The sequence below is a fragment of the Halichoeres trimaculatus genome, unplaced genomic scaffold (assembly GCF_033239565.1).
Source record: "Halichoeres trimaculatus isolate MK-OKI-2021-1 unplaced genomic scaffold, fHalTri1.1 fHalTri1_scaffold_2, whole genome shotgun sequence".
Lineage (NCBI taxonomy): Eukaryota > Metazoa > Chordata > Actinopteri > Labriformes > Labridae > Halichoeres > Halichoeres trimaculatus.
This window is the reverse complement of record NW_027437180.1, coordinates 1,785,001-1,798,637: the sequence shown is the minus strand read 5'-3', so window position 1 is coordinate 1,798,637 and position 13,637 is coordinate 1,785,001. Positions and strand designations below refer to the sequence as shown.

Genomic DNA, 13,637 nt, shown 5'->3' with positions numbered 1-13,637 from the left:
GTCTGACTTGCCTGACAGCCAAGTTTTGTCTGTCACATTTCCTGTTGGCTGTCACTCAAACTGCTGCACTGTCATCAAACTTTGCTGCCCACATCGCTGTCTGTCGCCGTGCTTTGCTCCAGTTTTTGTTTGTTTTTGTTTTGGAGCTATTTCTGAAAAAGTTCATTTAAATTTGAATGAGAACTTTCTGAATATGCAATAAGAAAAAAGACAATAAAAAAAAAAAAAACTGAAATAGTTATTACAGACAACACATGCGTTCGCAAAAAACATAACCAAAGACGGCAAACTGTCAACCAAATCCTGCATGCACTGCAAGGCTTCGCAAGGAAAGGAAGAAATAGAGACGTATTCAATCGTACCTCAGAAACATACTCCAGAGTCAATAAATGCTCCTCATAAAAAGGTAGAATATAACATGTCATAAGCTGCTTTTATACAAGTATGTATACACATATAAAAATATTAATCATTTATATTACTTAATTTCTTTATAGATATAGAAATAATAGGCTGTATAATTAATAGACATAGTCTCCCTGACATCAGTTTGGTCTATTACTGAAACAGATTTTTGTAGCGAATCAGCTGGGGCCGCCAAATTGGAAATGGGGCAGGCTTTGAGTGTCTTCACTAACAGCTATAGGGTACCTATCAGTCATGTGAGCTGAGCTGTGTCACTGATTGGGCGAACTCAAATCTTTATATTGTTGTAACTGACGAGCACAGTGTGCTGATAGAGAAATTAGCCATTCAGATGGGAGACTTTTTTTTTTTTTGGTATATGTGGTCATTAATGTGTATAATAAACGGAGGTAGTGTCTGTGATGTCACTCATCTGTTTTTGATACAGAGTTTTCAGGCCCATCGTTGACATAGGCCATAATGGAAATACTGAAAGAAAAAAACATAACTTTTCTTTAGTTAGGTAGAGAGGTGAGTCTTTATAGCCACTTTACAGACAGCTACAGGTTTTCCCCTGTCAATCAAGTCAACAATGCCCTCAAAAGGGCAAACGTGTTTGTTGTCTGCTCTGAAGATCTGCTTCTTTGGTTCTGTGTGTCTAGACTTCAGCACGGGCCTCGTTCCTCACAGCCTGAAGCCGTGGCCTGGTGGGTCTGACATATGGTTTTAAATGATCTTCTGCATGCTATGGGGAGCCAGAGTAAAGCAAGAGATGCAGAAAAGCCCATGTCTCACTCCCCGTCCTTTAACTGAGCCTGCAGCAGAAGATTTAGAGTGAAGTCTTAGCCCAGCAGCTCGTGTTGCAGGTGTTGCTGTAGCTTTGGCAGCTGTTGTGTCCAGACTGTGACTAAAGAGGCTCCACAGCTTTCGCACAGATTGAACAGCCCATTGATTAGAAAAACTAAGATAGAATCTTAAACAACAGCTTCCCTTCCAATCCAGGGATCTCATCAATGCGAGCTCTCAGTGAGGCCGTCCTCACGAGTCGATGGAGTAGCTCAGAGAGCTTATCTGAGTCCTGATATTCCAACAGGAGCCAGAGTCAGCAGCTGCCGTACCTGTTGGAGACAGACCAGCACTTACTTTGTGATAGCAGGAAGTGTCTGTGCACCTGCGTTCCAGCATCCCGCCGTGTTCAAATCAGGTCGACTTTATCCATGATTCACTTTCAGTCAGCAGATGCTGAGGGACAGAATAAAAAGCCAGGTGCCTGTGTGGATCTGTGTGCTGAAGTGGAAAGCTCTGCCGTCATTATTTTTCTTCTTCTTCAGTGAGACATATCACATCAAATGTTTTAACGATGTTATCGACACAAGTTTACAGGCTACACACGCAAAGCAGCTTTAAATCGAACGCCAGCGCCTGCCAGCAAGTAAAGAGATGATCATTCAGCTGTCTGAATGGAAGAACATGCCTTCACATTACTCAGGAAATCCAACCATGGTGGCTGCTTTTCCATACAAACACAAGACTTTTCATTCAAATCATGGCAAAGCTTCTAACTCTGCCTCTCCTTTCTGTTGCAGTGTGATCTGCTTTTTCTGTGAAATAAACCGGCCTCATTCTTTGAACAATAACTGCAAAAACCTGCTGAAAGTTTTACCATTGATATAATTCAGTGATGATAAATCATCTCACTCTACTGTATCTTCCAAAGATCATTTGAAGTTCAAACTTGTCACATGATGTCCATCTGTTGGCAGTCTCTTACAGCTGTGTGATTTAAGATTTTCAAATTTCAAATTTTATGATTTTCCATTAAAGCCATGTTTCCAAAGCGGTTCAATTCAGTTTGTCTCATTATGGCACACATATTATGGCATTTCCACTAACTAATCACGGGACAGATCCCCAAATAACTGAGATGAGCCGTTCCACTTTTTCGGGACCCTTCTGTTGAGGTCTTAGATATTTCGTTCTGACCCCAGAAGGTGGGGCTAAAAACACTGCAGACCATTGGTTAGTTGAAAGAATGGTCACTTGAGGAGGAAAAGAGTTTCATTTAGACCTGAAAAAGCCTTTTGAATGTCAGTTATCTCTTGTTGCAAACATTAGATAACGTAGATATGATTTGCTGCTGTCACTGTATGCACCTTTTGCTCCTGCAGCCTTCTGGAGACATTCAATTTGTTGCGTTTATTGTGTAAGATGCCTGTTTTTACAAAAATAGGGTTAAGTTTGTTTAGAAAAATAAATAAATAAATAAATGAATAAATACATTTGATAAGGTGTACCTCATGCAAATTTGTATCCAGGGCTGCAGCTATCTAATATTTTAATATTCGAGTATTCTACAAAAAATTCCATCCACTAATCAAGCAGTGATGCCGGTAACCCATTACTATTACCAAACCAGTAATCAGATTAAAGTTACTTATTCAACTCACTGTGCGTTACTTTTCTTTTCATTTTTCATATAAAAAATCTAAATGCTTTTTTCTTGTGTCTCGGGGATTGACGGGAGTCGCGTGTTCATCGCGTTTTCAGCATGAGGACAACTCACAAGTAATAGCAGCCAGTGACACAAAGGTAAACAGAGGGAGAGAAGAGATGTTTGTTTTCTAGCTGGAAACACAGTAACTGTTTTGAGTTTGTTACAGCTAAAGATGATAATATTATGGTTGGTTGTTCACTCTGCACTGGCAGTTTGCTTAAGATATTTGACTCAAACATTTAGGAATCAATCAGAGAGAGATCAGCGCACTGCGGACATAAACGCTTGAGAAGTTGTTTGATTTTTACCTGGGGAAAGGTGAGTCCCGTCTTTCATTGTATCTCCCTCTATTCCAAGAGCTGAACCCTCTGTTTAGCACAAATCCATCCACTGAGGAGCAGAGCAACGTAACGTAGGGTACAACGGAGCACCCTGTGGCAAGCAGGGGCGTACCCAGACTTTTTAGACTGGGGTGCCCTGAGCAGGGTACTGAGTATTATGTGAGCCCGCACTCCAGCAACATTTATTTTTGCTTGTTGTATTACAAATACAGGTTCAATAGACTACAGCTTTAAGAAAAATGAAACTGATAAAAACCAAACTAGACAAAAAAAAAAAAAAAGAATTTAAAAAGAAAATAATTTAAATAAAAAATTGCGCAGTGCACCAAAAATGGTACTGTAAAAGCATTTGTTAGCTGTATTATGAAATTTAAAATTTGTAAAATGAATATTTTTGTTTTTAATTGTAAAGTACACGTTTTACAGCTACCAATGTCTGCATGTTACTTTAAAACCAAACATGTGGGCTCATATTGTCACTCATTTTAATTGCATTGTACAATTTTTGCCACATTATGTAGCTGCAGGTGTTGTCAGCAGCTGCTGAAAGTAACTAACAAAGTAACTTGTAATCTGATTGAGTTACTTTTAAAATCAAGTAGTCAGTAAAGTAACTAAGTTATTTTTCAAAGGAGTAATCAGTAACTAGTAATCAAATTACTTTTTCAGTGGCAACACTGTAATCAAGTAATTGATAAAACATATTTTTGTTAAGTTAAACAGCAGTTTACGCTGAAGGAGAGAGGAATAACATCGTAGGGGGGACAGAAAGTGTGTCATATCACACTAGTGTTTCCCCTGGGTTAACAGTCTTGAGGGGGGGAGGATGGGGTGTGAGCGCAGGAGAGCGAGTGTTGCATCTTCACAGAGAAAATGTTGGGAGATGATTCTTTTGGGGGTGTGGTTTGTCCGCTGTACGGAATGTGCTTGTCTGTGTGTGTGAATGTGCACACGTGTTTGTGTGTCTACGAACACGTTGGAGCAGAACTTCGCCATACACTAAAGATTGCGTGCTCTTTAGCGCACGGTGAAGTTCCATGAGGAGAAATGTGAACCGAACAATGTAGAAACGACATCCCGTCATGTAAATTAGATAAATACTAAAAGGCTATTTAGTCTGTTAGATTTAAAAACAAGGTAATGACCTGATTTGAGTGAGGTAACTCTAAATCACTTCTGCTGGGATCTGGTGCTGAATTGAAAACAAAATTACCTCGAATTTCAGGGGGATGGGTGCCTCTGTTGGGGAGGGCCATCTCCCATAATGGTAGAACTACAAATGATCATTTTTACGTAGTCTCCTGCACGGTCACACTGGCCATCCAAGCTGTATCATACTCTACTTTCCTACACAATGAGAACACAGCTACAACTTCAGTGACTTTAAGGCTCATATTAAATTGTTTTGGAGCTACACAGACCTCTACAACCCCAGCTGTTGTTTAAAATGACTGTTGAGAAAAGTAGTCGCAGTGATCATTGATCAGAGTGATGTCCGTGTTTGTGCGCGTGTATGAAGTGTACTGCGCTGAAGCCCACCTCTCTGAAGGTGCCAAAGAAGAGAAGTGAGTCTTATGGTCACACTGGTCAAACAAAATGGACTTTGAAGAATGCATGAAAACAGTTCAGATAGCCAGTGTGACCGTGCTGAGGGACTACTGCGAGCGAGACATACGTCTGTGACAGTCTATGAGTGATTTTGGATAGGGGAGGGGCTCAGCATGTGCAGCTCATTCAGTAGCGGCTGATACAGATCAATACATGCTTTCATATCAGTCTCCAAACTCCAGAAAAGAAGCTAGATTTGTCGCTATTTTGAAAAAGAGGTAGCTTGAGGGGCCTGAAAACTCTCTAAATATAGCGTCAGCTCTATTTGAAATACCACTCTTTGGTCTTAATTAAACGATACCTCAAGGCAGAGAAAAATCCTCGATCATTTTTTGTAATCGAGTACCTCGAATTATTCGAGGGATGGTTTCAGCTCTACTTGTATCCTCTTGGCTTGTATCTTGTATGTTAGAGAATAAGAGAGTTGCAGAGGTGTCATAGACACAAATCCTTCTCTTTTTGTCTTCACAGACTGATTCAAGTTGTCATCTCAGAGGTGCAAAGAGAGATATGAATAAAAGAGAGGAAGAGATACAGGAGGTTAAAAAAAGAGATAGAGGGCTGTCACTGAGCACGTAATCTGTGTGTTCTTTGAAGCCCTTGGAGCAAGGCAGTTCACCGAACATTAAAGTTAATATCAGAGTGATTAACAGAAGCAGCAGCAGCAGAGGTATAAAAGTCGACTGTGTAAGCTGTCAGAGGAACGCCTCCTCTTAACTCCAGTTCCTTTGTGAACAGAGTCCACAGTGACTCATAAAGACACACACATACACACACACACACACACACACACACACACACACACACACACACACACACACACACACACACACAGTGAATACACAGTTTTGGATAAAACACACCCAGTCTGTAAGTCAGGCATGCACAGAATTCCCCCTCCTTCAATCTGTTTAGTTATTTCTGAATCAAAGAGCTTTTGTTAGTTATTTTATTTATTTATTTATTTATTTATTTATTTATTTATTTATCTATTTTTCCCTTGGTAAATAAACACTTAACATTGTCTGATAGTGGCTGTATTGCCAGTCATGATGATTTTATATGATATATATCACAAAGGCCGCATATTAATCCAACAGATTAATGTTTAACAACATTAGTTTGTCAGTTGTTGTGGTGTAAAACAAACATTTGTAGACCACAGACCTCTTTCAGGAGAGACTTTTTTTCCAAGGACTATCTCATTATCGATACATTGATGAGCATACTATTGGTACCAACAATGAACCCTGTATGTAGTTTGCAACGATAGAGTTAGGCTACTTTCATACTTTCCAAGTGAACTTTGAGAAAAGGTTGGCGGTAGTCGTTTTTTGTTTTGTAATTTTTCTTTTCTTTTTTTAGATTTATTTATTTATTTCATCATTGCACACTATTAAGTGATAAACTATTAAGTGATACCAGTTTGCTGATTTGCTTTTTTAGTGATACAGAACACTTTTACGATCATTTTAAAAAAATTTAAATAAATTATCTGTGGAGCCCCAAGCTGTAGTTTATAGACCCCTGAGGGTCCTGGGACCCCAATTCTAGAACAAATGGTCTAAATTACAAATTGGTCAATAACTCAATATTAAAAAAATAAATAAATGTTTTTTTTTTTTTTTAGATATATAAATTTGAGGTTTTAACCCTTTTTAAACCTTAAGACCCTGTGCATGTTCCCTATGAAAGGTTTTATAGCAAATCAGTTTTTACATTTTTGATAATTCATAAAATTTTGTCAGAGTATGTTCACAATATTTTCGGAGATATCTATTTATATATTGATAAGTAAGAGTTTTCATATTAGGAGGTTTTGATATTGTTTGTACAGCACCTCATATCTGTAACCAAAGATTAGTTTCACTTTCTCTTCACCACATGGGCTCCTTTCACTCCTTTAATCTACTGGGAGTGTTGCTGGTGAGAACGGTGCAGTGTGAGCCTAAATGAGCTCCATCAGACTAACGTCCTTACATTTCAATAGTTATGGACGTTTTGGCTGTAGTTTGTGACTCAATTCCTGAAAAACTGTCAACAGAGAACAAAGTGAACTCTTATTTCTCTAAATCATGTTATCAGGCACTTCACGCCTTTAGGCCGTCAGGCTGTCCAAGCTGAAGATGCAGAGCCTCCGTCAGCAGGCAGTGCCATTGGGCACTGGAAAAATTTTCTCATCAGTATTCCTCATGTTTGAAATTAGCTCTCTTCGAAAGTAACTAAAAACAGCACCTCCTGCAGTGAACTGAAGTTGCAGATGAGCAATATTCTGTGGATTAATTTTTATTGTTGACATAACCAATTACACCAACTAACTGCTGCATGTTAAGCAAAACACTCTTGTTAATCAAATGCTCTCCAATTGGTTGTTGCTCAGTAATGTACTGTTACTGAAGATGAAGGCTTTTATCCAAAAAACAAAAAAAAGAAAAGTAAAAAATAAAAAAACATGAGTTAAAATCTTAACATGGCTGAAAAGGATGAAAAGCAACAAAAAAGGAAAGTTTTTTTGTGTGTTTATTTTTTATGTGCGTTTTGTTAAGTTTGGTTTTAAATGTCCAATTGGGCTTTTTTCTTATTAAGAGTCTTTTTTAAAGTTATTTCACATCAAGACCTCCTTTCTCTTTTTTTCCCCTTAGAAATAAAGAATTTCACATTGAGAGCAGAATCCTCCGTCACCTGTTGAGGGATGTGTCAGTAGTATTGACCTTCTTACAGTACATTAGCTCTTCCCTGGAATAGGCAGGTATGCTAATGGATGATGGGTCATTTTAAGAACAGTCGTTTTTTTTTATGTCCTGCTGCCTTAAAGAGAAAATAAATAAATAAATAAATAAATAAATAAAATGACACTCTGATGATGGGAAAGAGAAAGAAGGACTGAACTGAATAGAAAAGGGGGAAGATGAAAAGTGAGTCATGAAACTGCACATTTATGACACACACATGCATGCACACACACATGCATGCACACACACACACACACACACACACACACACACACACACACACACACACACACACACACACACACACACACACACACACACACACACACACACACACAAGTCCAGAAGGTAGGGGATTTAAGGCTCAGTGTCTCTGATTAAGTTGAAGGCTTAGAAATCTGTCTGACCACTGCAGCATGTCTTCTCTCTCTGTCTCTGTGTCTCTGCTTCAAACTCAATCCCCACCTTTCATTTTTTATATTTTTTTTGCATGTCTCTGAGTCACTGTTTTATGTCGGGTGTGCGTTGGGCAAATCTTGTCTCCTGCCTTTGAGTCTGTCTTTTTTTTTTTCTTCTGAATGTATTTGTAAATAAAAAAGAGGCTCAAAGAACTGCTGACAGCCTGTGGATTTATCCCATCAGCACACCCCCCACCCCTGGATCAAATCTACCTCAATAAAACTCTGTATAAAGAGCACAGAGAAAGAGAAAGAAAGAAAAACTCCCACTCATTCACGTAAAATCTCTAAGTTACTCCCATGCTTTAAGAATAACTCAGAGCATGAAGAGAGCTCTTGGGTTGATTTAGAGGCGTTTTCAGGGACATGGAAGCTCCTCTGAGGACTTTTTTGTTGGTCATGAAACCTGAAATCTACTTGTGATGCTTTGTTTTAATGAGACAATCATACACATTAAATATAAACTCCATGACAACAGTTTGTTCAAAGACCTGGTAGAACGCATTAAATAGTGTAGACAAGATTTAAAAAATCCTGTGATTGTTTTTGGTGGTATTAGTGGAGGCAGAGCGGCCTGGTTTTCCCTGTGGCCCTGGTCCTCTCTGAAAGCTACGCTGCTGCTCTTTCAGCTGCAGAAAATATGGTGTCCAAACAAAGGGAGACGGAATGGTATTTGATGATAAATTTAAATAAATTTTAGGTCAGAATCCTCAGACCATGTCAAAAATGCTAATCAGCTCGACACCTTTCGGTTTATATCCAACTTCAGGGGAGGACAGAACTCTCCTGGAAGCTTAAGCCGACCGGAGCACTCAAACATGACACAGAGAGGGGCTGCAAGGCTTCATGACTGCACCAAAAAATTGCTTCCTGCAGGGCCTCTGGTCCAACGTGACACACACACACACACACACACACACACACACACACACACACACACACACACACACACACACACACACACACACACACACACACACACACACACACACTTCCTCCAGTTGCACTGCTTATAACCAGGTAGACAATTCAGTTGATGAATGAAAGCTGTCTTGGTTCGTTAAAGAAAATACTCTGCCAGGAACTTCTTCAAAGAACCAGGCACACGTCTAGGAGATGCAAAACGTTTATTTATTTATTTTTACTTTTTTTACATAATAAAAGGAAGAACAAAAAGTCACACAATACTCAGCAAGTGCTGGAAAAACTAAGGTCTCAAGATAACCAAAATTTATAAGCAAGCCTGGCCAAAACTAACTAGGAATATGTAGGATTCAGAGTAAGACATCAAAAAACCCACCTTGACAAGATTAGATCAACAGACACAGGACAAAGGGAGACACAGACTATTTGGACATGAGGTACTGGGCAACAGGTGGAACCTGTTGATGTAAAACCTGTTTTACTGGTCATGTCGGATGGATTAAAGTCAACTGAACTTTCAGTATCACAAGTGTGGTTTTTGTACATCTCTTGTTTGTCAATCACTAACAGTGGTCATACAAAAGATAAAAACTGAAATTGGCTCATTTGTGAAAAATAAATAAAGCCTGAAAAAGCAGTTGATCCACTGACAGATTTCTTGTTGAATGACGGGCACTTCTGTTTTTTTTCTTTCCTCGTAGACCTCATGCTGTCCACCACCTCGCTGTACTTTGTCGTGTTGTATAACTCGTCCGTCTTTGCTGTTGAATGTGTTTAATTTGGCCAGTTATGAAAAAGAGAGGCAAACAGAGAAATCAGCAAATGGAGAAACAACACGTTTCACTTGTGAATGTGTTGGGGCTCCCCCCGCGCTCCGTGTTTCTGTTTACATTTTTTAAATACCAGATGGGAGGACTGAATAACTCTCATTAACATGATGAACTTCTAGAGGGCTCAGCTCCTGCCTGAAAATAAGACCAAACATGTCTGTTACTCAAACAGGAAATAAACAGTAAAGCTCAGATCTGTCAAGTTGTGAGACAGTTATTCAGAGAAGAGGAGCAGGGCTCTTCTTCAACTTTCATATTCTCAATTTTGCACTTTCAGATTCTTTGCAGTTGCCTTTATATGAAGATGTGCTTTATAATTGCAGATACATGTATATATTTAAGGAAGCGTATTGCATTCACTTGAAGAAAAAAATAACAACTCAGGTTTTTCAGAGTAATTTATTCTTCGGTTTGTTTTTTGTGGTAATTCATTTTGTTTTTCTGATTAATATTTTTATTGGTTTGTTTTTTGTTCTAATTATTATATTGGTTGGTTTTTTGTTATACTAATTTCTGTTTTTATGAGTATTTTTTTTTTTTTTTTGTGGTAATTAATTACCCTGTGTGTTGCTAATACCTTACCTTTATTGACCCGGTACGGACCGGTAGAAAGTTAAGGATAAGGCATATATGTGCCAAACAGGATCACGGATCCGTGCGGGACACAGGAGCCACCACACATCCACGGGAGTCGTCTGCAGGTTGGAGGTTCTCACAGGATTTCTAAGTAGCTTGATACTTCAGGAAAAAAAAAATTACTCCTAAAAACAGGAGGAAAAAATTACCACGAAACACAGCAGGTCGAGGTTCTCGCGGGATTTCGAAGTATCTCGATATTTCAGGAAAAAATTACTCCTAAAAACAGGAATATAACAAAAACAAACCAATAAAAAATATTAATTAGAAAAACAAAATTAATTACCACAAAAAAATTTCTCAAACCAAATCAATTACCAAAAAAAAAAAAACGAAGAATAAATTACTCTGAAAAACCTGAGTTGTTTTTTTTTTTCCTTCAAGTGAATGCAATACACTTCTGTATATTTAAAACAAAGCTTTCAATTTTACTGCCTGGCACCTGCATTTCCAATCTGAAAAAAAAAAAAAAAAGATGGACGGACAAAAACAGACAGTTTGAAAAATGGAACTTGTAACCGTGACTTTATATGCTCTTTTTTTTTTTTTTTTGACGGCCCCTTTGATGCCTTAGAGTCATTCACTTAGATCATTCCTGAAAACCAACCACGCAACAACCAGACATTATTATGCTGCTTACAGTTTGAACTTAGAGTTAAAGGAACGATATCTTGTCTGAATTAGCGGAGATTATCGGAGCTTTAGTTGACAGAATGTGTGATCATTTTTACCATGACCTAGGTCATAAAAAGGCCTATGGGGACTTTTCTGGACACTCAGGGGATAAAGTGGCTGCTGCTTGGTTACTCTCCTCCCACTGTCATGTTATAACCAGAATCAACACATACCATGATGACTTGGTCTTTGGTTTATATTTTGGCCTGTTTTGGGGTTTTTTGTCTGGTGGGTCTGGAGTTTCTCTGTAGTTATCCTTTGTGATTTTTGTCTTTTGTTCCCCTGTTTTAGTTCCCATTCTTGTTCCTTGTAGTCTCTGTATTGAGGTCAGCTCTTTGTCAGGTCACTGTTGTTGCGTGCCCCATGCCAGGTCCTGGTCTTTTCAGTCCCTCTGTAAGTTTCTCTCAAGTTCTGGATTTGGTTTTGGGGAATTCTGTATTTCTGGATTTCTTTTGTGATCTTTGGACTTTGGAGTTTTGCTGAATAAATATGTCAGAGTCAATCTGGGCTTTGGTCCTTAACTCATGTTTCCTGCCACTGCTCATGACAATATATTTATCACCACAGCCCTCATGTGACAAACTAACCAGCCTCTTCATTCTCTACACCATGCTGTTCCTGGTTTATCCATCAGCATCACACAGAATAAAAAGTGGTTAAATTGACTCTGTTTGAAAAGTAAAATGTGGCCCGACAGCCCGACTCTTCATATCCCACAGGTGAAAATATGAGTTGAAACAGGCACTTGTCAGGTGAACAGTGTGGAGACAATTCATTCAGATTCACAAGGAGTCATTTCCATAATACACAGACACTAATTATCTTTTGGATGTTCTATCATGCTGCGGTGCAGGGGAACAGATGTCGAGGCAGCTATGCATGCAGGTACATGAGGTTGGCACTGAAGGGCAAGAGGGGACCTATGTGACCTCCATACTGATGAAAGTGTGTGAGAAAGTTTGCCTTACATCATTTCATGAGGAACTTTTGATAAGAGAAGAAACATTAATGAGCCACATGAAGAAAACATGATGTGAATATCGGATTAACTATGTGATCTCTACCCCTCGACTCGACCCCTTCTGCGTGATGATGACCTCCTTTCTCTCTGGTCCCCACAGCTCCTGCCCCTCCTCACACACCTGCTGCTGAGGAGTCACAACAAAAAGGCTTCAAAACATGATCCATGAATGATCCATGAAGACATGTTTCCTGTTTACTTTTATTAAACCATACTTAAAAAGTTGGATAACGTAACTCATAGCCTCTCTGAGTTATGAGTGAAAGTTCCTGAATTTATGTACTTTTATCATATGACAGGACAGGAAAGGTTTTGAAGAACTCTTAGGGCTAATCCCAATTCTACCCCTTAGCCCTTGGTTTTACGTGTGCACATCTTGTGAAGGAGTGCCCCACTTCCCCATTAGATCAAGGTAAAGGGCTACACAGCCCTTAAAACAAAGACAAGCAGACTCTTGAAGAATAAGAGGAAAGAGGGACGATTGGGAATGGCCCTAAGTCACCTGAGCATGTGTGGTTTTACAGGATGTCACTGACTCCTCTTCTTTCTGTGTCTGTTTTTTTTCAGGTGAAGAACAACAATCTTTCCCCTTTTTCTCCATCTCTCTGTCTGTACTCTCCTCAAAAACTTCCTCTCTCTCTGCCCGTCCATCCCTGGCCTTTCTGTGTGTGTAGCTGAACAGCAGCATGCCTGTATGTTTACCAGCAGCACAAGCCGAAGCATTATGGAAGTGAAAGAGCGACGTCCATACTGCTCTCTCTCCAAGAGCCGCAGGGACAAGGAGGGACCCTACGGTGAGAAAGATGACTTACATCCAGAATTTTCAGAATCATGTGAAGCTCAGATTTTCAAACAACCCACTTGTTCAAATGCCATGTGTTAAATATGTCTGGGCGGGGCCTAAAACACTCAGGTCTGCCATTTGCTACAACAAGCCCTCCAGAGGGCTGGCCAATCAGAGGGGAGGGGGTTTGTGGAGCAGGTAGCCTTAAAAAGACAGCAGCTAAAATGAAACGTTACAGACAGAGGCTGAAATAAAACGCAGAGCAAGGAGAGGACAAAGAAAGATTTATCAGTGGTGTTAGACAGGATGAAGCCTCAAAAAAGCACAATACTCCTCTTCGGACATAAGTTTTTCCTGTATTTTACACAGCATCCCAAACTCTGTGGACTCACGTCCATAGTTTTTAGATACTGATTTGAGTTGGTGTCTTTGTAATTTTTTCTATTTCAGGTTCATCGGGGGACAGTGAGGACTGTGCCATTGGCTCTCAGGGGCTCCGGGTTCCCACTCAAAAGTCGTACTCATCCAGCGAAACCCTGAAGGCCTTCGACCAACACCAGGACCAGACCAGGTCAGACCTGAGGGCTGAAGCTGGGGTTAAAATGAGATCCACAGTGTTTTCCATTTTTCTAAAGATGAGTGGGAACATAAAAGTTGAGACTTAACTTCAGGGTTTTTTTCAAAAACTCGAAGTCCTTCCTTGTTTTAAATTTACAGCTTACAACCCTC

At 39.5% G+C, this 13,637-nt stretch overlaps 1 protein-coding gene across 8 annotated transcripts in view; it reads left to right on the top strand.

Annotated features, from left to right (window-relative positions):
• tenm3 (teneurin transmembrane protein 3) overlaps positions 1 to 13,637 on the top strand; it is a 498,200-nt gene that overhangs the window by 116,881 nt on the left and 367,682 nt on the right. For all 8 annotated transcript variants that reach the window (XM_074697994.1, XM_074698004.1, XM_074697986.1 and 5 more), the window contains exons 4-5: positions 12,692 to 12,918; positions 13,359 to 13,479. In XM_074697994.1, coding sequence (XP_074554095.1) covers positions 12,819 to 12,918; positions 13,359 to 13,479 — 221 coding nt within the window. In that variant the 5' untranslated portion in view covers positions 12,692 to 12,818. The remainder of the gene's footprint in view (positions 1 to 12,691; positions 12,919 to 13,358; positions 13,480 to 13,637) is intronic.